Source organism: Camelus dromedarius, chromosome 10 (genome assembly GCF_036321535.1).
Source record: "Camelus dromedarius isolate mCamDro1 chromosome 10, mCamDro1.pat, whole genome shotgun sequence".
Lineage (NCBI taxonomy): Eukaryota > Metazoa > Chordata > Mammalia > Artiodactyla > Camelidae > Camelus > Camelus dromedarius.
The window spans coordinates 75,728,109-75,753,077 of NC_087445.1; the positions used below are offsets into that span (position 1 = coordinate 75,728,109).

The 24,969-nt window shown below is 57.8% G+C and overlaps 2 protein-coding genes across 6 annotated transcripts in view; both read right to left on the bottom strand.

Annotated features, from left to right (window-relative positions):
* Positions 1-4,277, bottom strand: part of RALGDS (ral guanine nucleotide dissociation stimulator) — a 48,284-nt gene extending 44,007 nt beyond the window's left edge. The window contains exon 1 of the mRNA XM_064490659.1: positions 4,248-4,277. Within this exon, the coding sequence (XP_064346729.1) occupies positions 4,248-4,265 (18 nt within the window). The 5' untranslated portion in view covers positions 4,266-4,277. The remainder of the gene's footprint in view (positions 1-4,247) is intronic.
* A 1,388-nt stretch (positions 4,278-5,665) lies between these two features.
* Positions 5,666-16,936, bottom strand: GBGT1 (globoside alpha-1,3-N-acetylgalactosaminyltransferase 1 (FORS blood group)). Of its 5 annotated transcripts, XR_010382837.1 has the most exons (9): positions 16,669-16,936; positions 15,459-15,647; positions 14,811-14,876; positions 11,179-11,229; positions 11,063-11,098; positions 10,337-10,471; positions 8,531-9,275; positions 7,695-7,861; positions 5,666-7,289 (listed from the first exon to the last, which is right to left on the bottom strand). XR_010382837.1 is itself a non-coding variant. In XM_031450791.2 (7 exons), exons 2-7 carry the CDS (start codon positions 15,542-15,544, stop codon positions 8,591-8,593), a joined length of 1,059 nt encoding a protein of 352 aa, XP_031306651.1. In that variant the 5' UTR covers positions 15,545-15,647; positions 16,669-16,936; the 3' UTR covers positions 7,887-8,590. The 5 variants fall into 5 exon arrangements, 3 of the variants coding, with proteins under 3 accessions (XP_031306651.1, XP_010973714.1, XP_031306652.1); XR_010382836.1 differs by lacking the exon at positions 5,666-7,289 and having other exon boundaries at positions 7,427-7,861; XM_031450791.2 differs by lacking the exons at positions 5,666-7,289; positions 7,695-7,861 and having other exon boundaries at positions 7,887-9,275.
* Between the last annotated feature and the right edge of the window lie 8,033 nt (positions 16,937-24,969).

The window sequence follows — 24,969 nt, forward strand, 5'->3', positions numbered from 1 at the left end:
GATGGAGGTGCGGGAGTGGCCTGGGGAGTTCTCTGCAGGGCTTGGTCCACGGCTAGTGCAACACTGATGGCCGAGTGGCCACCAAATCCAGGTCCCCGGCTCCCAGCTCAGTGCCTTCCCATAGGATCTACTGCTTATCCTGTATCCATGTTGCCCCATTCTTTCTCTATAGTCGGGAAGCTACGGGAGCTAAGATGCTCCACACAGGCCCGGTGCTCAGCTCTGAGGCCCTTGATAAATATCTGCTGTGCGAATCGATCAGTGGCCTCGGCCTTGTGAGATACAGAGGTGTCCAAGGGCCACAGTAAGAAATGGCCTCCACAAGAGGAGGGTACAGCTCAGTGGTAGAGTGTGTGCTTAGCATGCACAAGGTTCTGGGTTCAATCCCCAGTACCTCCATTAAAATTATAATAAATAAATAAATAAACCTAATTACTCCCCCCAACTCTTTCCCCCAAAAAACCCAAGGATAAAATACTGGGCTTTAAAAAGGAAGAAAGAAAAAGAAAAAAAAAAGAATAGGAAAAAAATTTTTTAAGTTTAAAATGGCCTCCACTTCCCAGGCCAGTGCGCACTTTGCTCTATTTCCCTGATGCCCAGGGGAGCCCAGGCCCCTGCTCCTCAGCAGATGGCGCTCCCCGCTTTGTGTAAGAGGACAGGGCAGAACCCCACCAGGGGGCAGTGGGGTAGCTCAGGCAGCACCAGCCCCAGGGTCTCTGGGGAAGGGACCCCTCCAGCCTCAACCTGCATGGACACCCCCGTGGCTGTCTGACTGCCCTCCGTGATCCCTCCCCAGCCCTGGGACACATGGCTGCCCCCCCTGCAGTAATAGGAGAGCTGTCTGGAAACCACCAGTGTAATCATAGCCGCAGGGCCCCTGTAAGCGACTGAGAAAGGCCGGTTCAGCTTGCAGATGAAGCAGGAGACACAAAACCAACCCATGTGGGTCTGGCCCTGCCGGGCTCCCTGGCCACACATCCAGGTCGCCACCCCGTCACTACCCCACAGCCCCGCCTTGTTTAATTTCCTCCACAGAGCGTCACTCCTGAAATGACTGTGCTCCTGGTCTGTTTACAATTGAGTGTTGTCTCCCCGCAACTGGAAGGTGAGACCTTTGTCTTTGGGGCGGCTGCTCAGAGCAACTTCGTGGCAGCCACAAGGAGGGCACAGCGCCACCTGCTGGCGCTGCGCCAGGATGCGCCAAGCTGGGGAGTCCCGTTGTTCCTGGCAGCAGCGCACCCCCAGGCTCCACTCACACCCCACAGCCCTGTGCTGGGGGCCAAGCCCCGGTGACCTTCTCAGACCCCAATTTCTCCCCCCATCTCTGTGGGCACCTGGGTACCTGGCCTTTGGGGCCACTCCAATGCCCCTGATATGGGGTAAATTTTGCTCCCCGCCAAAAGATATGCTGAAATCCTAACCTCATGCTCCTGGGAATAAGACCTTATTTGGAAACAGGGTCTTTGTAGATGTAATCAAGTTAAGATAAGGTCATACTGGGGTAGGATAGGCCCTAATCAAATGAGTAGTGTCCTTACAAGCAGAGGGAAAACTGGACACAGACATGTGCAGACGGAAGCAGAGTTTGGAGTGATGCACTGACAAGACAAGGAACATTAAGGATCGCTGGCAACCACCAGAAGCTGGAAGAGGCAAGGCAGGATCCTCTTCTAGAGGCTTCAGAGAGCCTGGTGCTACCAACAGCTTGCTTTTGGACTTTTGACCTCTGGAACTGAGAGAGAAAGAATGCGTCTTGGTGTTTTTGTTGTTGTTTTGTTTTCATTTTTCAATGGAGGTACGAGGGATTGAACCCAGGACTTCGTGCATGCTAAGCATGCGCTCTACCACTGAGCTATACCCTCCCCCTAAATTTGGCTTGTTTTGAGCCACACAGTTTGTGGTACTTTGTTATAGCAGCCACAGGAAACTAGTACCACCCCTATTGCCCGTGCGGGACCAAGCCCCGCCTCTGCTGCCTTGGCCCAGTGCAGCCGACCCAGCGCTCCAGGTGAGAGCCCAGGAACCTGACGACTGCGCAGCTGACCCTGGGCAGTGAGGATGGGACACAGGAGCACTCAGTAGATACCAGACCCAATCTTCCTCCTCATCTTCAGCATCATACCTTCCCATCTCCAGTCAACCCTAACCACAGGACACGCCCTTCTGGAATATCTCTCTGCACCCACCCGCTGCCCAAATGAAACCTGCCAATAACCTGTGGGTAATCTCAGAGACAGACTCACCCTGATGGAACCTCAGTTGAGACCACAGCCCAGCACCTAGGGAGACCTGGAGGCAGAGGCTCTCAGCTGAGTCAAGCCTGCATCCTGGTCACAGACACGGAGATGGTCAATGTTGTCCTTGTAAGCGCTAAGTCAGGGGAACACTGTCACCCGGCACAGACACTGGGTCGGCCTTCCAGACCCGGGTCCGGCCCTGCCCTCCTCCCTCCCGCCCTTCTCTCCTCCCCAGCTCTCTCCAGTCACGCTGGCTCCTGTCCCACCTCCTCTCTGGCAAAAGTCTCTTCTGTCTCCAAGTCTCTGCACCTTCGACCTTCCCCCGCTCACTGCTCACAGTCTGCAGGGCTGGTGCCTGTGGTCTTTCTGGTCACAGCATCCTGATCACCCTAGAGATCTTTAGACACCCCCCCCCCCCAGGAGCTCCCGGCCCTCCCTCCAGGACCCTGACTCGTTTCCCTAGAGCACGTGCTCTTCTCTCTCCCAGGGATTTGCTTTCCTGCTTTTGTCCGTCTGGCCCTCCAGGCTGTGTGCTCCTGGGTGAGTGCCCAGGGCACAGTAGCTGAATGAATCAATAGAGGATCTCAGAGCCCCTTCCCGCCTCTGAGCAGCTTATATTGTGGACACAGAGGCTAGTAATAAAAGGCCCTTGTTGGATCAGGGGCAGGGGGACACCCAGAATGACTCCCTGGTGTCCCTTCCCCGCTTCAGTTCCTCCATTGAGCACAGTAGGCACAGCCCGCCCCCTGGTGGTCAGCTCCAGCACTGCAGTCCCAGGCAGGAAAACCAGAAAACAAAAACACACACCTTTGTTTAGGTGTTGTCAAGGCAGCGGCTCTCCCTCCCTCAGAGGGGCAAAGGAGCAAGACCTGCTGGCTCCAGAAGTGATGTGAGCATCCTCGGAAGTCTTTCTTGTCCCCCTGTTTCCCTCCACTGTCGTGGTGTCCAGTTCACTCACAAGGCCTCCTGACCCCGACCAGGGTAATGACTCCACCCACTTCCAAATGAGGACCCCTAGGCTCCAACAAAGATAGATTTGTTCCTTGTCCCTGGACGAGTGGTCCTGCCTCATTCTGCACTACCCAGGTTCCCTGTACCCCAAGTCCCCAGTCTGCCCTCTGCTCAGAAGGACCTCGAGGAAGTAGAAAACAGTTTCCACGGACTCAGAGCACGGTGGGTCATGGATGGAGAACCAAGGCCAAAAGACTCTTTTACAAGCTGTAGGACCCTTGGGATCGCCCCATCTATGTACCCCATTTACAGTGGAGTACGCTGAAGCCTTCTGTCCTGTAGTTCCTTCCACACTGGGGTTGGGGGCGGATCTCATCCTAGTTCTATGTGCCCAGAGTGGTGGATGCAGGACTCAGAAACTGTTCTCTCCAGGCTACTCTGGGGATGGTCCCTGCCCAGGCAGACCCCTGGGCACCTTGGGGATACTCTGTCCATCAGCCTAGCATCTTTCCCCCTCATGCTTTGGGCCCTGAGCATGTTGCCAGGAGACTAGATGGCCCTGCCCCATGGTAGAGCTGCCTCCAACCTCTTTCTTCTTTCCCTCTGGTCACCTCCCAGTATCCACTCCTCCTCTGAATCTACGCCGTGGTCCCCATCTGTGACGTCAATGTGTGTGCATATACCTGTGGGCGCATCAGGATCCCGAGAGGAAACAGCCTTTTATGGGAGGGGGTGGAGGAGTCCCCCAGGATTTTAGGAGCGTTCATTCCCAAAGGAAACTCCATGGGAGTGGCCGAGCCCTCGCATAAGAGGCTGGGACCCTTCCTTCTCTTCTGGACTCTGCCCACCTCGTGGGCCCCGAGCCAGTCTCTCTCTCCTGGCCTCAGTTTCCCGGTTGTACCAGGAAGGGTGGGACACGGAACTGCGTAAGCGCGCGCTCAGCGTGGACTCGGCGCCGGGCTCCCTCCGGGATGGATGGGGTGTTGACGGGGGAGGCATGTGGTCCTCCCTCCACGGCCGACGCCGGAGAGGGCGGCCGCGGCCGGGCGGGGCACTCACCTGGCAATCTACCATCATCCTCAGCCCTGGCAGCACATCGCCAGCCCCAGGGCGGGGCCCAGCGCTCGCAGAGGCCGCTCGCCTCGGCCCGCGCGCGGGGCAGGGGGGCGCCCGGCTGCGGGGCTCATGGCGCGGCCTCCCGTCCCCGCCGGGCCCGGGACTCCACGGCCGCTACCAGCGCCGCTCCCATTGTCTGCGCCGCGCCGCGCCGCGCCGCCGGCCGCTGGGGCCCCGCTGCTCGGTTCCGCCTGGGCTCCCTGGCTCCGGCCGGGTGGGCGGGGACCGCCTCGGCCCCGCCCCCGCCCCGCCCCGCCCCCGCCCGCCGCAGGTGTCAGGGGCGGGCCCCGCCGTGTGAGCTCGGGGGCGCGCACTGGCCTCCTACTCGCGGGCAGACGTGGGTGGACCCGGCCGGGACAGCCGGGCCTCGCGTCCACGGTCGGGCGCGCACACGGGGCCTGCGCGGGTCCGCGGACCGCGCGTGCACGTGAGCCCCGGCTTGCCTTGCGCTGCCGCGCGGCGCACCCAGGGCTCAGCTAGCGGCGGGTCCCCTGCGTCCCCGCAGCCTGCTCTGTTCCTCCTGTGCACCCTAGGACCCCGAGCCACCCCAAACCCAAACGGGCAGGGGCTGGGCCGGGTGGTAGTGTAGACCTGGAGTTGTGGGAGTCACCGATTATACACCTCATCCTGTCTTGGTCCCCGTATGCCACCTGCAGGAGACAGCTCAGTGCCTGGCTGGGACAAGCAGTCCTCCAGGCAGCAGTGGACACGGAGTACAGGCAGGAAGAAAGTCAGGCCGCAACTACCCCCTCCTCTACACCCGCTCTCCTCCTCTTCCCGGCAGGACCTCTGGACACAAGGTCCAGCCTGCCCCCTGCTGCAGCCCTGGCCGGTGAAAGGGGGCTGGAGGGAGCCCAGGGAGGAGGGGCCCCACTACCGGGATAAGCTAGTGCTGGGGGTAGTTAGTGATGGTAAGGACACCTCCTGGGCGCTCAGGGGTTTTGCCCCTTTTTATGCATGAACAGTGGCTCATGTATAAAAGGTCTCAAGGTGACTCAGCTCTGAGTGACCAAGTCCAGCCGTGAATGAGGGGCTCACAATCATTGCTCTTTTCCATCACTGAGCCCTGTGCTGACCATCAGAGGCCTCGTCCTGTGCTGGGCTCCCCCTGCCAGGCAACATCCTGAGTCCAAGTACTTAGGGCACCTTCATCTCCCTGCTTTAATCCCCATCACTCCCTCCCAAGGTCAGAGTCACTGACCCCCTTTTCAATGGAGGAAACTGAGGCTCTGAGAGTCTCAGGAGCTTGCCTGTCACAGGGCTGTGAGGTAGCCCCTTGTGAGTTTGAGCTAAGGTCAATCTTACCCCAAAGGCTGTGCTTACTCAGGAGCCCGAGGAGGTGGCCTTTGGGCCCAGCCTTGGAGGTGAGTTCATCATGGATGGGGCGCTGTGGGGAGGGGCACTGCAGGCAGGGGGCCCTGAGCAGGGCAAGGGCTTGGAAGGGTCAGTGCAGGGAGGAAGGCTGTGGGGAGGTGGAGTCGGGGTGAGGGGTGCACACTGGGAGGACATCCAGACCACACAGGACGCTGAATGTTGGGCAAGGAGTACGGGGTCACCGCAGGTTGGGGGCAGCAGAGGACATGATCCAGGTGGTTTAATCAGAGCCACAGCATCTCAGTTGGAAGGAGCTTAGTGCGTGCATTATTCACGCCATTCAAGCGTGCATCCCTGAGATGCAGCCAGCGATGCAGTCTGCCTGTTTCCTCCTGTGTACAGTGTGGGCTCTGGTGGTCACCTCCCCCTCCCAGGGTTGGGCATGTTGCCTGGCAGGCCCAGACCTAGCTATTTCTCCAAGTACCTGCCTGGAAGTCAGTGCCCACAGGTGTCCCCACCATAATCCCATTTCATCCTCACCCCAGGGCCTCAGGGAGGTGACCTGCCTAACATCCCACAGGTGCTAGGACATGCTCAAACCTGTGTTCTCAGCTGCCTCACATTCACACAGTCGTTCAACAAACACTCATGGAATCCCTCTGGGGTTTCAGGGACTGGGCTAAACCTGGCAGGCCACCATCTGTGCCCTCTTGGGGTTTACCAGCCGGGGGAAGGGGTGGAGATGACTAGAACATTGTAAATGATGACACAGGAATGAGGATTTATGGGAACACTGAAAAGTACCCACTCTGGAGGGGGACACAAATCAAGGTAGGCTTCCTGGAGGAGGTGAAGTCAGGAGTAAGTATCCAGGAACTGGCCACGTGATTGGACCGGGAGGCCTGACTGGTAGGCAGTGTGAGCAGAGGTGTGCTGGGCCAGGCCCTGCGACAGGGTAATGATGTTGGGTTGTCGGGCATGGAGAAGAGGTAGCCGGCCATGAAAGGAGAGGCGGCTTACGTTTCAGGGGCCACTGCAGACATTCTGTAATTGTAATTTTGTCTATTTCTATTTCCAGGCATTCTCACCTCCTTCTGCCGGGCCAGGCCTGTCCCCCACCACCCATCCCACCTTACTTCCTCCCAACCATGGAGGAGCTCCAGCCCCCAAGCCCTTAGCATCTTTTTGGAAAGTAGACTGTACCCCAGTTTGGTTCCAGGAGTTGGGCACTGTCACTCACTCAACTTGTGTTTGAGGGCCATGCCCTGGGATGGGGACCAGGGTAGCCATAGTACCTGAGGGCTCGGGCCAAGGCTGAGAATGGCCCAGAGTGGCCTGGGAGCAAGAAGGGACCCCTTCCTGCAAGGCTGATGCTGCCCAGGTCTCAGGGCCACCTCCTTCTCCACATCACAGGCCCTCTCCCTGCTCCAACATGGAAACTCCTCGAAGGCAGGGCCTGTTCCTTCAACCTAACCGGCTTCACAACCCCTCCCTCCCCAGGGTGTGGACAGACATCCTAGGAAGGTGCTCCCCACTGGTAACACATGGGCCGTGGTCCACCCAGGCCTAACTGCCTAACCTCCCCGATGCGTCTTGTCCAGTCCGCGCTGTCTCCTCACACTGGTCAGTCTGCCCACACACCTGTAGCCTGTCCTTGTTCGCTGGCCAAACCTGCAGGAAGAGTGGGCTTGGGGCTGGCCCCAGCTTTGCCAGGGGTGGCCAGGTCAGGGGTTCCTCCTTCTCCCATTATGACCACAGATTACATCCCTCTCTGCCCCCCCCCCCCCCGCCTCTCCCTTACATGGCAAAGACGCTGCTGCCCCCAGGAGAGTGGACACTGGGCCGCCCCCACCACCACAACTCTGTCCCACCAGGCAGATTGGACCACAGCTGGGCTCTGAAGCCTCTCTAATCCTGAGCCTGCACAATGCATGGCCTGGGGGCCCCATGCCTGTCAGGGGCCTCACAGGGCTAAGGCTCACCTGGGACACAGGGGCCCTTGCAGACACATTTGCTATGTGCTCAGGGTCTAAGAGCCCACAGGGAACCCAGCTGGTGGGCTCTGCTCCAACTCACCAATGCGGCTTGTCTGGTGGCACGGTTCCACTTCACCCGTCTTCCAGGAGACTCGGGGTGAAATTCTGTCTGTCGCAGGGGCCAGCTTCAGCCCAGGTTTCCTGGAAGACTGTACCCCTCCACCAGCTGACTGTATCGGCCACTCTGGCTGACTGAATCCCTAGGGGCTGGCAGTGCAGACAGACGTGCAGGTGAAGCAACAGAGCCTAGCGCTCACCACCTTTATTAAGAACTGCCCTAACCCTCTTACAGAGAAGGCAGCTGGTGCCAAGGGAGTGTGGGCCACCTCAAGTGCAGGCTGGACTTGAAGCCAGAAAGCCTCAACCTGGTCCATTTCAAAGGCGCACTTGGGGTCCCGAGTGAGAAATTGGCTCTGTGTGGCTGGGGGACATCTCAGGACCCGGAACCCCTGCAGCCTGAGAAAAGGGGTCCAGGGTGCCTTTCACACCAGGGTGCTGGAAGTGCAAACTTAAGGGCAATAGGCAACAAAAGGAGGGGGGTGTGGGGACTTCAGTCCCTGGGTGGGGCTGAGACTCCAGAGCCCGCCCCCAAGGCACATGTGTGGGGTGAGGCCTGCGGTCCCTGTCTCCTTCTACCTCTAGTCTCCCTTCCTCCCTTTCGACCATTTTGGGGCCACGTGCTGTGTGATCTTTGCATTCTTCTAGTGTGAGCATGGCCCTTTACAGTTTGCAAAGGCCTTTACACGCCCATTTTCCCTCTGGATTCTGCTGGCAGACTGGGAGGCAGGCAGCACAGGGCTGGTCTCAGCTAAGGCTTGAGAAGTGAGGCACTGTTGCAAGTAGGCTGCACTGGGGGCTGGCGGGCTGGGTACTCACTGGGGCAAACTGGGTGCAGGGCTTGGGGTCCCCCCATCCACAGCAGCCTGGACTCTGCCGTCAGCTTCTTAGCCAGTTGGTGTCCTTGTCCAGTGTAGAAAAGCGGATCAGCTTCAGGCTGGGAGGCTGGGGCTTCCTGTCATCCCAGAGGTACTCGGGGGACAGCACTTTGGAGGGCTTGTGTGAGATGAAGCGGCGGTTCAGGTGGCTCTCCTCCTGCCAGACTGCCATGATGCCATTGGCCTTGTCCGCCAGGATGCCCATGTGGCAGCCCCTGGTAAACTCGTACACCCTGGCCACCCGCCCCCCAAAGACCGCCCCACCATAATAGAAGTCCCCTTCGCCATCAGCCACAAAGGCAGTGGAAACATGCCTGCGCTCGTAGGGGAACTGCTGGCGGGGTACAGTGAAGTAGCCTGGGTGAATGGCAGCCACCAGGTCCCCTAAGGTCTCCGGGCCCCATGGGTTCCGGAATACCATGTCCACATCGACGCAGAACAGGTAGTCCACCTCCCGGTGCGCACTCTCTGCAATGTGCTGGCTGATGGTCTCCATCCGGCGTGTGGAGATCTCCTCCCAGTGGGAGTGCCTCTTGATGGGGACGATGCTGAGGAGGCGGCCAGGGCCCAGCGGGACCCGAGGAAGGGCCATGGGGTCATCGGTGAAGACATAGTAGCGCACTCGGTAACCCTGCATGAAGAAGCGTTCGGCCGACTCCAGGAAGTGCTGGACGAATTGGGTGTACCTGGTGGACATGACTCCATCATCCACCACCACCGCCACAAGGCTGCCGCCTGGGTCCCCAGTATGTGCCAGCACCACGCGGGGCCAGGGCCTAGCTTCCCGCCTCAAGAAGTCGCTCAGGTCTGACCCTCGTGGTCTTCGTCTGCCAGATTCCTCCAATCATAGCACCAACCTCCTAAGATCGTCCTAATAATGATACTTGATGACTCTCATAGTCACGGACAGAGCTCACTTTGACTGAGTCTTACTAAGTGACAGGCAGTGTTCTAAGAGATTCTTACTTCCTTCTGGCCTCATAAACTCCCAAGAAGGCCGGCACCACAATCCCCACTTTACAGGCACAGACACTGAGGCTCAGAGAGAGGAAAGTAACCAAGCAGCAGGCAAGTGGTGTGGGGTGCTGGGTGCCGGGACCACGCTTCCCGGCCGCAGCTGATTGGGTGGGTGGTGCCCTGACCCCAGGCGGGCAGCACTTTAGGCGTTGGGGCCCCATCAGGGTCCCTCTCTCAGGAGCCCCAGGAAGGGACCCAGAGGGAAGCTGCCAGGTAATGGCTCCTAAAAGAAAGGCCGTGGGGGGGAGGGGGAGGGAGGGGAGCAGAAAGTGTGGGTGGTGGTCCCAAGAGTAGGCAGGCGTTGGGGCGAAGAGAAGGTCCTAGGGCGGGACCAGCTTTGCCTAGGTCTCTTGACCTGCCTGTGGCCTGACTACGGACCCCTGTTTATGTGACGTGGTCTGGGGGGTTTCCATTCCTTCACACCTGCCTGGACCGTTCAGGGGAAGCAGGGTGGGTGGGCGAGAGGGCAAGGATGTTTCCTGACAAAGGCTCCTGCTGCTCCCTCACCTAGGTTGCCCCCCCCCCCCCGCCGGCCCCATTCCATGCCAGGGCCAGACCGTCTTCCTCCAGGAAGCCCCACTCCTACCATCACAGTCCACAGCTTCCCGCCTGCACCTGGTTCAGAGCCTCCCTGGCACCCGGGGCAGGGCCCTGTCTCTCCCAGGACTGTCCGTCCCTGGGGCTCAGAAATGATAACCACCCTCTCCCCGCAGCCCAGCCCACCACTCACTTCCCCACGGCAAACACTGTGAGCCCGATGGTCAGGTTCAGCGGCTGGTAGATGTGATGCAGAAGCTCAGGGTCGAAGGTTCCCTCAGAGACGATGGGCGCCAACCAGGGTGTGAGTGTCAGTAGCCTGGTGTGCCTGGCAGCAGAGGAGGCCGTGGGGGCTGAGACCCTCCCCTCATGAAAGCCTCAGTCTCCTCTTGGCCCTGCCTCCCCTGCTGTGTGACCCTGGGCAGCTTCATCCCTGTCTCTGGGCCACAGTCTCCTCACAGGGAAAGTGGGGATCATGATAGCTACTCCCCAGCACGGTCAAGAGGAGAGAGTTAACACACGCCAAGTGCAGGGGATGGGGGGGTCAGGCATTTCAGGAGCCTGCTAAGTGCCTCAGAGATGGAGGTCATTAACATCATCATTACCATCAGATCACGTGCTACGAAACAGCAGGCCCTGTGCTCTGCGTTTCACAAACACCATCTCATCTGCTCCTACAACATCCTAAGAGGGGGGTATTATTATTATCCACCTGTGCAGAAAAAGCTCAGAGCAGTTGGGGAACCTGCCCAAGGTCACACAGCAAGTGACAGAGCTGGACTGGGGCCCAGGTCCCAGACTACCAGGATCCTAAGGCCACATGACACCTCCACTACCCCAACTTATAAACCAGAACTCTGTCCCCGCCACCTCCACCCCAGGTCTCTCCCTCTGCACCCAGGCCCTGCTCCACACCTACTTCTGCTCCAGCAGCTTGGGCTGAGGGTACTGTGACCTGCAACCAAGAAGGGCCAGTGGTGAGCGGAGGCAGCCCCCACCCCCGGGGCCACCCAGCGGGGATAACAGTCTGCTTACTGTGCCACGGGCTGGGACGGCTCCTCACCCTTGTACTGCAGCTTCATGTTGCTGGCGGGAGAGGTGAGGCAGAGCTGTTAGTGCCACGATCGGGGGCAGAGATGGGAAGCAGGGAAGGATGAAGCTGAGCTGAAGCCCCCCGGGGCAGGCACCCCTCCCCACCCCCCGCCCCAGGCTCCATGCAGATGCCCTTCCCCACTGCCCGGCCTGCTCCGCGGGGGCTGGGCTCCTACAGAAGCCGGCTGTCCAGGGGCGCTGTATGATTTGAGCCTGGCGCCACTTGTCGAGAAGTGGTGTTCTTTCAGACTCATTGCTCTGTAGGACGCGGCGCTGGGCGGGAGGTTTGAGAGGCTGTAAGGTCCCCATGAGCCCACTTTCTAGCCTGGGACCCTTGGGCGAGTTAATTAGCCTGAGTCCACAGCGATGGGCAGTTGTAGTGTCCACTTACACAAGCACCAGCTGAGGCGCTACCGTGAAGGTGCGTGCATGTTTGGTAGATGTGAATAACATCTACACCGGCTGAACCTACATAAAGATCATCTTCTTCAGTCTGGGGGGCGCCTAACACACTCAGCTGAAAGACCTTAAGGATAGAACTGAGGTTTCCCTGAAGAAGAAGAAATTCTGTTGATGGACAGCCGTGTCAGCTCCTGCCCAGAGTTCCCGCTCGTCTTCCCGACGGCCTGCTCTGTGGATTTCAGACTGGCTTAGCCACCCCCACAGTCACGGGAGCCACTTTCTTTCAATCAATCAATTGATCGATCTGTCGGTGTCCCTCCCTCCTCTTGGTTCTGCTTCTTTAGTGGATCCCTGACTGATACACCCACTTTTCCTCATCTGTAAAAGGAGGAAGCATCCTTAACCCTCAGGGCTGCCGTGAAAATTAAAGGAGCCATGGAAGTCAGGGGCTGTCAGCCTGTGCTCAGCACGGAAAAAATGGTCAGAAAGACCAGTACCCTGGCTTATTCTTGTCAGGCAGTCAGTGTGGTCAGCCTCCACCAGCTTCAGCCCAGGCCTACCTGGGTGAACTAGAAGAGGGGTGCCAAAGGAAGGAGGTGGCCGGCGGCAGGCTCAGACACAGGAGGCTACAGGTCATGCAACTCCGGGTTCTGCCACTAGGTGGCTGGAGAGACCCGGGGCCAGACATCTCACTCCTCCGGGTTTAGTTCCCTCACCCTTAAAATAGGGACAATACATTCATTCTCCAAGCAGAATTGAGGCCTGCAGAAGGGAAAGGCTGGCCCAAGGCCGCCCAGAAAGCAGGTCAGAGCCAGCTCCAGCAGAGGCCCGAGGTCGGCCATAAGGCTTAGACCACCTGAGGATGCGGTGCCTGTCTGCTTGGGTACCTTCAATATGTCACATAGGATGGGATGCCCTAGGCCTCTTAGAGCTTTCCTACTTTTTCCAGTCTATGCTGTGTGTGTGTGCGCGTGCGCACGCGCGTGTATGTGTATGGTAAGATACACATTACAAGGATTTAATATTTTAACCATTTTAACGGTTCAGGGCATTAGGTACATTCACATTGTTGTGCTACCATCACCACCATCCATCTCCAACTCTTTCATCATCCCAACCTGAAACTCTGTCCCCATTAAACACTCACTCCCCATCCCCTCTCCCTGAGCTCCTGGTAACCATTATTCCTACTTCTGTCTCTATAAATTTGACTATTCTAGAGCGCTCATATAAATGATACCCTGTAATATTTGTCCTTCTGCCATCAGTCTCTACTCTTGAAGCAACAATGTTTTTAAAGTCAATCCATCAAATTGGCCTTCTGATCTAGTTTCACAAAGACAAGCACATTTCAGGTGCCTGCTCAGAAACTGATGGGACTGACAAGATGGCCAGAAGTGAGAAGAGGGAAGGGGCCCATGTTCCCCACTTCCCTGGCCTTCAGCGCCTCCCCTGTCCCCATCAGCTTCAACACACCCCACTCTGGCCACATTAAAGAGTTGGACATAAGAATACCAAGGCCACGGATGAGCTACAGCCAAAAAGAGGAACTTCACATTTCCAAACCTCTGAAGGTAATAAAACTAAAAGTAAAGGGGAGATCCAAATGAACAGAGGGGCAGCTGTGACCATTTGAAACAGACAAAAAAATCTCCAACTTCAGTCTATTTAAAAAAATAACTCAGGAGAACCAAAAGACAGACAAACTGGAAAGAAAAAAAATGTAGCAATTACTTGCAACCAAGGTGACAGAGACCCTGAAAACAGGCCAAAGAAGGGAGGTGGCTGAGCAGGCGAGTCACAGAAGAGGAAATTCAGTTAAGGGAAAGCATGGGGGAGATGAGGACCTGGTAGGAATCAAAGAAGTGAAATTTAAAAATTTAAATTAAAAAAATAAGAAAAAATTAAATCAGATGGCATTTCCCGTCTCCATCTCCGGAATCAGCAAGATGGTTTGGTTTTTGTTTGTTGTGATGCCTGATACTTCCAGCACCTGCCCAGATGCAGGCAGCTGCTGGGGGTGGGAGTGGTGTTGTGTGAGTGAGTATGGCCGAGATGGTCCCTCTGGGGACAACCTGACCAGATGGATGAAGAACCCAGCCATGTCCTCTGGCTCAGGAAGGAAATATACCAAACAAAAGGATCCTCAAGATGGAAACCGCTTTATAATCAGAGCTTTACAAACTAATTTAGAATGCTAGGAGACTGGAAACAACCCAAATGCCCCAAAGCTGTTGGTGGAAAAAGGAGAGGGGTTCAAGAATCAGAGCCCAGCCCCTGGGTTGAATAAAATGATGGTGACCAAACTCTGACAAATAAAGCCAATTCTGGGAAAACAGGATAAAAATTGCAAAAACAGCATGGTCGCAACTGTTTTCAGTAGCAAGTAGCCTTTCTGCTTCTATTCAAATCTATCCAAGTTAGCGCAGCAATCAACAAGTTGATGAACTTTGGAATCAGAGTATGATCAGACCAGGAGGACACAAGAGGGTTTTTTTTTTTTTTGTCTTTTCTGTTTTCCAGCTTCTTAATTTCCATATTCTATGTTTATAAGAGTAAAACACACCTTGTTGTTAATTAGTAGTCTCTGATCCAGATTTTAAACGTTTCTTTTGCTGTCACGAAAAACAAAAGACCATGGGGCCAAATGCACCCTTGAGACTGTCCCAAACCATCTTCTCCACTCTTAAATGTCAAAAAAATCAGGCTTGTGGAGAAGACGGGTCCCGTATCCATTTGTTTCATGAATTCACATAGAACACAAAATTGAGCAAAAAGGTCAAGTCCTAAAAGCATTGTTTACTGAGTATTTCCAATGGGTCGGTCAGGTGCAACACCGGATTTGTACAGGCATCATTGCAGCCCATGCTCCAGGTGGCCCGGGAAAGGCACCTCTATCATCCCATTTTACAGATACAGCAAGTGAGGCTCAGAGCTATGCAACAAGCTCCAGGTCACACCATGGAGGGGGTCCTGCAGGGACACCCAAGGACTGAAACAAGGGAATTTCACTCCACATTTAGGGCAGTTCACAAATTACCTAAATATTTATCGCACTGATCAGAATCATGAGCTTATGACCTAAGAACCTGCAAAGTGACCTTAAAAACCCTCCCAACTCCCCCACTCTGGGTAGCTCACAGCGCCCCCAAACTTCCTACCCAGATACTTACAAGATCGATGGGCAGGGGAGATAATAGGGGACGTACGAGACCGGCAGTGAGCTCTCCACATACACCCTGGGAAGGAAAAACACCTGTTTGACTCCACTCTGCCCCTGAGGCTGAAAACTCACTTGTTTGTGGGAGTGAAGGCTCCCAGGACTGCACCTGGGGATCCCCCATCACTCCTTGGGTCTGGCTGACCTCAGAGGACAAAGCCTCCTGGCCTTCTGCAGTGCTGTCATTATGCCCCCATGCGGCCATTCATTCCTGGGGCAGGAATGTTCTGGATGCCACACCCTGCACATAAGGGGCTGAAGGTGAGGGGCAGCCCCGGGAGCTTTGCAGAAGGAACACCTGGGGTGAATTTTGGGGCACAAACAGGAGTTCCTCATTAACACGGCGAGAAGAATAGTCCAGGAAAAGGAAAGAACAAGTGCAAAGGTTAGGAGGCCAGTACAAGGCAACCCCCCCCACCGGCTCTGCCCCCATAAGCCAGACTAGTTCAGTCTTAACCGGGGCTGGGGTTGGGGGACAGGTGTGCTAGGAGAGATGGGTGGGACCTGGGAATCCTGTGAAGGGGTCAAGGTTTGAGGGGTTGAGATGCGGACAGAGGGGGTGTCTGAGGTGGGGAGGGAGGGCTCCATGGGGCATGCTCACCACAGACAGTAGAGGGCCATGCCCACCAGCAGGCAGAATCCCAGGCCCAGGGCTAGCCTGGGGCAGTGCATCTTGGGGTGCAGCATCTGAGCCTGGGAACCTGCAGAGACTGAGTGTGCCTTGGTGAATCAGCCCACCTCTCTCAGGGCTCTCAGGCTCTAGGCCTGTGTCTCCAGGGTCCGGAAACGCCTGCAAAGGAATGTTCCTTATCCAGGGAACAGTGGCCCCGTCCTTGCTGCCTTGCCCTCCCCTGGGTAGCCCCACCAGGGGAATGTGGATTCCGGGTATCTCCTCGTCCTGCTGGACGCCCCGCCCCCGGCCCAGATCTGGCAGTTCCGGTAGGTTGACCCGGCGACAGAGGCTCAGCGCTCAGCCGAAGCCTGCAGCTGTGCCTTGGGAGAGGCGCTCGGGTCCGGACGATCGGCCCCCGGCCTCGGCTCCCCCAACCTCCTTACGCCGCGAGCAAAGGGCGGCCATCCTAGGGACTAGAGCAACAGTGCTGGGGCCGGGCTTGGAGGATTCCCGGGGGAAACAGGACACCAGAAAGCAAGCCCAGAGCCGGGACAGCGGGGACACACCAGGCCTGGGGACGGGAGCGCTGCGCAGAGAGGGGCGGCCGCGATACCCCTAGGAGGGATGGGGGGTCGGGCAGGGGTGGCAGCAGTGCATTCCTCCGGGAGGCGGGGCCTGGGCTTTCCAGGGGACCGCCGGAAAGCACCTCAGCTCTCACAGCTCGGCGGTAACCTGGGGCAAGTCACTCTCCTTCCCGCTCCGCCACAGCCTCAGTGTCCTCCTCAGTTATAGGGGTCTTGGTGGTGGTGGTGGAGGGGAACAAGACGCACTGCCCCTGATAGGCGGTAAGGGCTGTAAAGCCGCTTGGTCCCGCCCGGGTCACAGTGAGCCTGGGACCCCCGGCAGCCCTGCGGGTATCCGCCCGGGATCACATAAAGCTCCCCGGACCGGAGTTTTGAGGCTTTGGCCCCTGTTCACTCAGTAGCCTCTAGCAAGCCCGTCCCTCTCCTCCGTCTGCGGACCCGTTTCCCTACCGGGCTTGGGGCGCAGCGTCCGACCCTTAAGGCCCCGCCTCGGGCGTCGGCTCCGCTAGATCCTGCCTCCTGCCCGGCCCAGGCCCCCGGGGCCGCTCTGCCGACGCAGAGCCAGGCCCGAGCTCCGTCCGCCCCAGCCGGGGATCTGCATCCAGAACGCACACCTGGACTTCCGCCGACCACTGCGGGCCCGGGACTCGCGTTGCTCGTTGCTCCTCCTCCGGCCGGGCGCGGGGCGAGGACAAGGTGCGGCGGAGGGAGCGCGACTGTCCCTGCGGGCTGCAGATTCACCCCACTGAGGCCGGACCAGCCTTAGGACGGATCCTAACGGCGCACCCCGGCCGGGAAATCAGGGATTGCCGGGGTTCCGGCGAAATCCGGCGGCCGCGCAGCGCTTCCAGTACCGCTCTGGGTAGGGCCTGACTCAGGGCCGGTCGGGGGCGGAGCCTGGTGGGATTCTGGGGAGGGAAAAGGAGCCTTGCGCCCCGCCCGCCCATTGGCCGCAGCCCCACCGACCAGACTTGCGCCCCGCCCACTCACCGCTGCCCCGCCTATCTTCCCGCACGCCCCGCCCACCAGCTGCCGCCCCGGCCCCCCGGGTCCCAACGCGCAGGGAGTCCTCTGGGCTCTATCCTGCGTCTGGGCTGCGGTCTCCGAAGCAGCGGGCCCGGCTTCCGGGCGAGTAGTGCGCGTCCGGCCACTGCTGATGGGGATGTGGGCCTGAGAAATAAGAGAAAGGATTTGGGGGAAAAAACTACTGTTTTTAGAAGAGTTGGCCGTACTTTCCAACCACGGCCTGTAGGGGTAGTATTGACCCTGGTTCACCCCAGGGATTCCAGGAGCCCCAGGGAGACCCTCTTACACGTCTCCAAGCATAGGCCAAGCGCAGGGCTGGAGGCCTTGGAGGTAGAGGCCTCTGCTTAGGCGTGGTGGTGGTGGTGGGGCATTCAGAGGGACAAAAAGAAGGTACCCTGATGGTAAATAAGGGGCCAAGCAACAAGGGCTGGGGAGGAACTTGGTACAGACCATGTGGGACTTTTATCAGGAGGTAACCCCATTGGAAGTCGGGGAATAGGTGGACAGAGAAACAGTATGGAAGACAGAACAACCATCAAGGCTCAGAGAGGTTATAGGTTTGCTTGAGATCACATTGATGCAGCTTGAAGTTACAAACCCAGATCTTCCTGGCGCCTGGGCACAGCCTCCCAGGTCCTTTGCGGACGTCATTGCCCGTGTCTTTGGGATTTCCCTTGAGGACCCTAAGTTCCTGGCTTGTTTCCCCAGAGTCTGCAGGGGCCTGGCACAGGCCTGGGGAGCTGGTGACTGTTGGCTGAAAGGTCATGACTCCATTTTTAGATGCAAACACTAGTTTCCCAGGATCTAGTCTGGGACCAGCTGATTGGTTTTTCTCACTCAGTTTGTGTTTTCGCAAAGTTCTCTGGTGTACCTTCTGGATACTGGTCCCATCCTGACAATAAAGAGTTGGGCGGGATGGGGCAGACCCAGCCCTGTGGCCCTGGCAGACATGCCAGCATTCTGCCAACGGGCAACAGCTGTCCCCTGACCCAGCCGACAATCTCTGTTATCCCCATGCCCGCTACCCTCCAGGAGAGAGGACAAAGTCAGCCTCAGGGCAGCCTCGGGGTAAAATGGTGAGGGAAGATAAAAGGTTCCTGAACTCTCCTCCTGGAGGGTGACTCGGCAATGGGACCCCGATACCCTTCCCTTTGGTTCAGTTTATCTACTTCTAGAAACCAGAGGAAACGACTAGAGACATGTTTCAGCTGCTCATGTGCGTGGATGGCCATCTCTGCCTGTCCCTGAGAGCCCTGCAGAGGACACCCCAGGGTCGGGCCGGGGGGGTCTCAGGCGGAAGTCCTCAGTGCCCTTACCACCGCTTAGTGGGCCGTGACCGAGCGTGTGGGGTAGCTGGGACTTTTAAGTAGAACAGAAAACATGAGACAGCAACCCTCCCAAGAAGAGCCAGTGCTTCATGGACTCTGTGTGCACGCGTGTGCATGTGCGTGTCCTGCGTCAGATGTGGTGTGTGTTCCAGCTGGGGGCAGGCCCAGGGGACAGGCCACAGTGTGTCTGGTGTGCGGGGGAGGGGGCTGAGGTATTCCAGGCCCCAGGGCCTCTGACATCCCTGCTCAGGGCTCCATTTTCCAGGAAGAGGCCGAACCAGCCAAGCCTTGTGCCTTTGGGCTGGAGGGACACGGCTTTAACCCCAGTGCTGTTCCTCATAGGCCAGGAGGATCTTGGCACCTCAGTTTCCCACTTAGAATATAGGGGAACCATTGTCCCTACCTCAGAGGTTCTTTTTTTTCTTTCATTCTTTTCTAATGAAATATAGTCAGTTTATAATGTTGTGTCAATTTCTGGTGTACAGCATAATGTTTCAGTCATATATACATACATACATACATACATTCATTTTCATATTCTTTTTCATTATAGTTTACTACAAGATATTGAATACAGTTTCCTGTGTTGTTTATCTATTTTATATATAGTAGTAGCTGCAAATCTTAAACTCCCAATTTATCCCTTCCCACCCCCTTTCTCCCCTGGTAACCATAAGTTTGTTTTCTATGTGTGTGACTCTGTTTCTGTTTTGTAAATAAGTTCATTGTCCTTTTTTTTTTTTTTTTAGACTCCATATATGAGTAGTATCATATGGCATTTTTCTTTCTCTTTCTGGCTTACTTCACTTAGAATGACAGTCTCCAGGTCCATCCATATTGCTGCAAATGGCATTATTTTATTCTTTTTTATGGCTCAGTAGTATTCCATTGTATAAATATACCACAACTTCTTTATTCCATTATCTGTCGATGGCCATTTAGGTTGTTTCCATGCCTTGGCTGTTGTAAATAGTGCAGCTGTGAACATGGGGTGCATGTACCTTTCCGAATTGGAGTTTTCTCTGGATATATGCCCAGGAGTGGGATTGCTGGATCATATGGTAAGTCTATTTTTAGTTTCTTTAGGAATCTCCATGCTGTTTTCCACAGTGGTGACACCAAACTGCATTCCCGCTAGCAGTATAGGAGGGTTCCTTTTTCTCCACACCCTCTCCAGCATTTATTGTTTGAGGCACGTTCTTTTTAATCAGAACTTCATTTCCCCCTTGCATTTGCTGACAGGGAGCACAAGTGATCCCAGAAGCCTAGAGGCTCTCCTGCGCTAGATGCTCCCCTTTCTCACTGCCAGCTCATCCATCAGCTCCTCACCCTCTCCTTCTCCCCAAGCCCCTCCCATCTCCCCTCTTCTTGGATGACCTGGCTGAGGACCAGTTCCCCTGGGGCAGAAATCCAACCTGGCCAATCTCAGAGAGCCTGCCTCTCTCTTCCAACACATGGTCCACTGGGACTCTTGAACCTGAGGAACAGAGGATTCGCCTACCTGGTAACAAGGAGTGTGACCCTGCTAGCAGTACCCTTGCCTTTCTAGGAGCACTGTTATGCCTGACAGCCTCCTGGGGAACCAGAGCGCTGGGCAGGGGTCAGGTGGAGGGTACCCCATCCATAGCTTTCCTCATCCTCTGAACTGGCCTCACTTCCATTCCCTTCCCACCAGCAGTGAGTCTGTCCTCTGTGCTGCCCCTGGGGCCCTGATCTGCTGAACCAATTGCACTAAACCTTCTATAGGACACTGGTGTGCCAGGCATTCTATTAAGTGCTTTCTCTGTACTAACTCATTAATCTTCACCCGATCCCTACCTTTAAAAGGTAATCAAGGCCCAGAGAAGGGAAGTGATCCGCACAAAGCAAGCAGCAGAGTCAGGGTTTGGACCTGAAAGATCTGGTGCAGAGGCGAACCTCTTAACCGCCCCACTCTGATCCAGCACTTGCTGGAGCCCAAAACTCATTCTTGCCCAATATCGTGGCTCCTAAAAGAGCTGTGTTTAGCTTTTTCTGCCCTCCTCAAGCCCCCAGCTCTTTGCCCCAGTGCTCTGAGCTGTGCCCTGGAGTGCAGCTTCTGTTTTGGTGCATTGAGAACTAAGAAGGGGCTGAGATTTGACCCACTTGCAAACTAACTGAGCCTGTCACCATTTCCTAGATGCCTAAGACTACACGGATTCCAGGGTCAGAGACAAAGGACTTTACACCTCTCCCCATGGCAGAGAGCCACGTTTCTTGTTCCCAGGGGCCCCTGTGTTCTCCCAGTCCTATTCTGGTGATGGGATGCTAAAAGCTTCCCAGGAAGTTTGTCCTCTTCCAGCTGTCGTGGAACTCCAGGTGCCCTGCTTAGACTTCTTGTCTGACTCATCATCTCCTGAGCACAAAATCTGCTTGGAGGCACGTGTGCTGGGCGTGAAGACCTCATCTGTCAGCCCGTCAAACGGCGTGTTCATTGCTATGCCACCAGCATTTAGAGCTCTGCCTGCATGGAGCACACCCTCAAGAAATGTGGGAAGTTGCAAAAAAAAAAAAAAAAATGTGGGAAGACGGAGAGTGGGTACAGCTCCGTGGTAGAGCGCAGACTTAGCATGCATGAGGTCCTGGGTTCACTCTCTAGTCCCTCCATTAAAATAAAATAATAAATAAACCTGGTGACCTATCCCCAAGGGAAAAAAAAGGAAAGAAATGTGGGAAGAAGGAATGAAGGAGTCCAAGCAGCACAGAACCGCCTTCACCTCGTCTGTCCCCTCCCCATGCTGCGGGGCTGGTCTCCGTGTCAGGAGACTGGCAGCCCCTGCCCGTGGCAGAGCTGCCTCCAACCTCTTTCTTCTCTCTTGTCACATCCCAGGGTCCACTGGGACTCCCAGCAGGACATTTAGTGTGTGTGTGTGTGTGTGTGTGTGTGTGTGTGTGTGTGTGTGTGTGTCCACGTGTCAATGCCCAGAGGAAAGGGTCCTGATGGGAGTGGGTGGGCAGGGACCCTCAGGATCTCAGGATCTCCCATTCCCAGTGCAAACCCTATGGAACGGTTGAACCCTGGCCTGGGAGGCTGGCACCCTCCCTTGTCCCCTGGACCGTGTCCACCTCCTGTGGCTGGGGCGACTCCCTGCCTCTCTCCTGGCCTCAGTTTCTTAATCGTCCCACGAGGGCTTGGTTAACGACCTGCTTAACAGGCTCAGCGTACACGCTGCACTGGCTCACTCTCCTGGGAGGCTGGGAGCTCAGGGCCCCGCCCCTCCACCCACCTCGTGACGGGAGGCGTCTGACCCCGCCAAGGGGGCGGGGCCTCTAGATGTCACGTGGGAGCCTGCACCGCCCCAACAGTCTCACCGCCCGCACGCGCGGTGCCAACGGCTCCTTTCCCTACTGGTCCTGATGGTACTCCCAGGCCTCCTCTCCTTAGGCAGGTCATTGTCGGCCACTATGGCGTTCACATACCATGTCCCTGTGATCTGAGCAGATGGGGGTCCTGAGCCCCTGAGTCCACCCCAGCGTGGCCCAGATTCCCCTCCTCACCCAGCGCCCCAGCCCCCCCAGCGCCCAGCTGCAGCCCCTACTAAAGGCAGTCTGGGTTCTCTCGTGTCCACACCCCTCGCTCAGTCAGAACAAGCCCGGAACTCAGGGCTCCCGGCCCCGAACAGAGGCAGGGAGTGCCTGTGACCCCACAAATCTGCTCTCCTGCTCCATCTGACCCCTTCCTGCAGAGAGCACAGGGTCATAGCCGACCTTCAGTGACCCTTCCTAAGACAGGGCCCCTGGGACTGCCGCCTACAGGCAGTCCACCTGTCCCTCCACCTGCCCCCGTCGCCCTCCCAGGCTCACATCCTGTGTCTCCAAGGGGAAGGACAGGGGGTCCTGTGCCTCCAGGGCAGCAAGCAGGCCGAGAGTGATGATCAGGAACAGGGCCTTCATCTCCGGGGCTCTGCGCTCGCAGCTGCCAGCAGGTCACCTGGGGTCTGGGTGAGGCTGTGCCGGCTCCACACCAGGCTGCAGTTTATACCCATCTGAGCTGCTGGCACCTGAGCAACTGGCACAGACCACATCCCTCCCACACAGCATCCCGGCCAGTTCTGCATCGGGAAGGCGGCACGTGGTTATTGTTGGACTCTGCTGAGTGACCATTAAGAGCCACCCCGCAACGAAGGACCCATAATGCTGCAGCCCCGCCCAAGGGCGCAAACTCTCAGGTGCGCCATCGGCAGGGGGTCGCTGTCAGCACGGAGGGGTGTGCGCTCAGCACGGAACACAGGCCTTGGCTTCCTGGCCCTCCCTCCCACCCCGACCTCCCAGAGCCCCAGCTGGGATCTTCAGCACGGCTTACCTGGGAGGAGAGAGGGACTGGCCTTTAGCGCTGCAGGCCTGCGGGGTGCACTTGGCTAAGGGCCCCGGGGTCCCGGGGACCAAGCACCCCCCCCCACCCCCCCGCCCTGATGCTCTGCGCTCCTGGCTCCGGGCCTGGGATGCAAACCCCAGAGCTGCCTGGGGGCGGGGCACTACTTCGTGGCCTGGGCTCAGTCTCAGTGCCGTCTCCTCAGGGAGTTCCCCGCAGGCCCAGGGAGGAGCGCCTTGGCCTCCCCGGGGCCCCTGGCTCAGGCTCCGGGCGCCGGCCGTTCCCGGGAGAGCGCGCGGTTCTCTCCGGATGGGCCGGCTCGCTTCCCGCACGCGTGTCCACGGCCTGGCGCCCCCGTTCCGACCGCAATTCCTCAAAGCAGGGGCTTGACTCCTGCGGTTCGCTGGCTGGTGTGGGAAGAGCTCCGGCCCCCTGGCAGGGGGTCACTGGATATTTGGCCCTAAAGGAATAAGCCCGCGACTCGCCTCCGGAGCCTCAGTGGACTCCTCTCCAGCGGGGGCCCCTTAGCTCCCGCGGCTCTGGGTCACGGCGCGGGCTCCCCGGAGGACGAGTGACGGGCCTTCCCAGCCCGCAGGAGGCTCAGAGCGCGCGGGTCCGGAGAGCCTGTCCAACCCCTGAACTTCATGCTTCTAGAATCCCGGCCACCTGGGAGCTTCTCCCCCATCAGCTCTGGCCCCCACATCACCCAAGACAGGCCTCGCGTCTTACTCCTTTCGGATAAACGGGCTGGAAGAGTCCAAGGCGGCCCCGTGCGAGTCTGTGCGGACGTCGCGGCTGGGCCTCCTTGGGCCCCGGCTCTGCTGGCCTCGGCCCCGGCCACGTCCCGAGCAGGAACCTGGGCTGCTTCCTCCCCGGCCCTGCAGTTCCGAGCCTGAACACCCCCCCCCCCCGAGACCCACGGCTGACGCGGGCCCTGCGGGCAGGTGCTGGGGTCACACATGGTGTCTTTGTGCCTCTATGGCCCGAGGTTGGATGCTGCTGTAGGCTGTCCACCCCAAGCACTGGCTAAATAGTAAGAATTGGCCCTTTCTGTCCCCCTGGGGCTTGCACTGAAGGCGCTGGCATGATCCGGGAATCACTCCAGCTTGGAAGGTGCGGCCGAGCAGAAAGCCCCCGCCTCGACCCCCGGGGTGGGCCGGAGGTGAGCGGCCGCGCTGAGTCTCCTCATCGACAGGAGAGCTTCCCCTGTTCCCTGCGCCTCCCGGCGGTGCCCAGGGAGCACGCAGTCAGGTTGTTATGTGGGAGTCACTGCTCTCAGCATCTGTGACAGGGACCAGTTTAATTCATCCTCGAGGAAACACTGGAACAACACGCAGGTCTCACCGAGAGAACAAGGGTGCCCCCGCCCCTGAACCCTCTGCCTGGGGTGGCTGAGCTTTCCAGGGCTCCCGTCCTCCACCCCTGTGCCCTGTGCCCCAGCAGGCTGAACGCTGCCCAGTTCTCCAACTGTGTGCTTCCTGGACACTGGATGTGCGCCACTGAGGGTGGACCCCACTGGCAGATGGGGGGGGGCAGGAGGGGGGACACAGCCCTGCCGCAGTGCCATGGCCGGGACCTTTCTCTGGTTCTGCACCCCTTCGTGATGTGGCTGCCGGGGGCTGCCCCCTCCACAGCCCCGGCTCTCACCGCTCTGCTGAGTCTTGCCTTCGAGTCTCGGTGCTGCCACCTCCCAGGTGCCTCACTGAAGTGGACAGTGTCTTGCTTTCCTTGGTATTTGGGTATCAGAAGGTTTTGACGGCCCCACCTAGCAAACACCAGACCAGAGGGCACGCCGGCTGGGGCTGAGGGGCGTGTAGAAGGGAGAGGGGAGGCAGGATGCCTACACAGAGGGTCCAAGAACGGCTGCTCAGCGGGACTGCGGCTGCTCCGCTAGCCGTCCATTCACATCACTTGAGGGGGAATGGCCATCACCACCCTGGAGCCTCAGCTCCAGCGCTGGCCAGAACCATTCAATATGGGGCAGGGGTGCATCGGAGCAGGGCGAGGGGTGGACTGTGATTGATGGCGCCGATCCCCCCTCCAGCCCCTCCTGCAGCTGGAGGACACAGTCCCTGCCCCCGACAGGACCATGGCTTCCCGTTTCACCTGCCTGCATCCTTCCTTCTGTGTCTCCCCTGACACACGGGGTGAGAGCGGATGTGCAGGCGAGTTAACACACCCAGTGCAACGGATGGGAGCTCAGGGCTACCCGTCCTGGGCTCCTTGCTCCC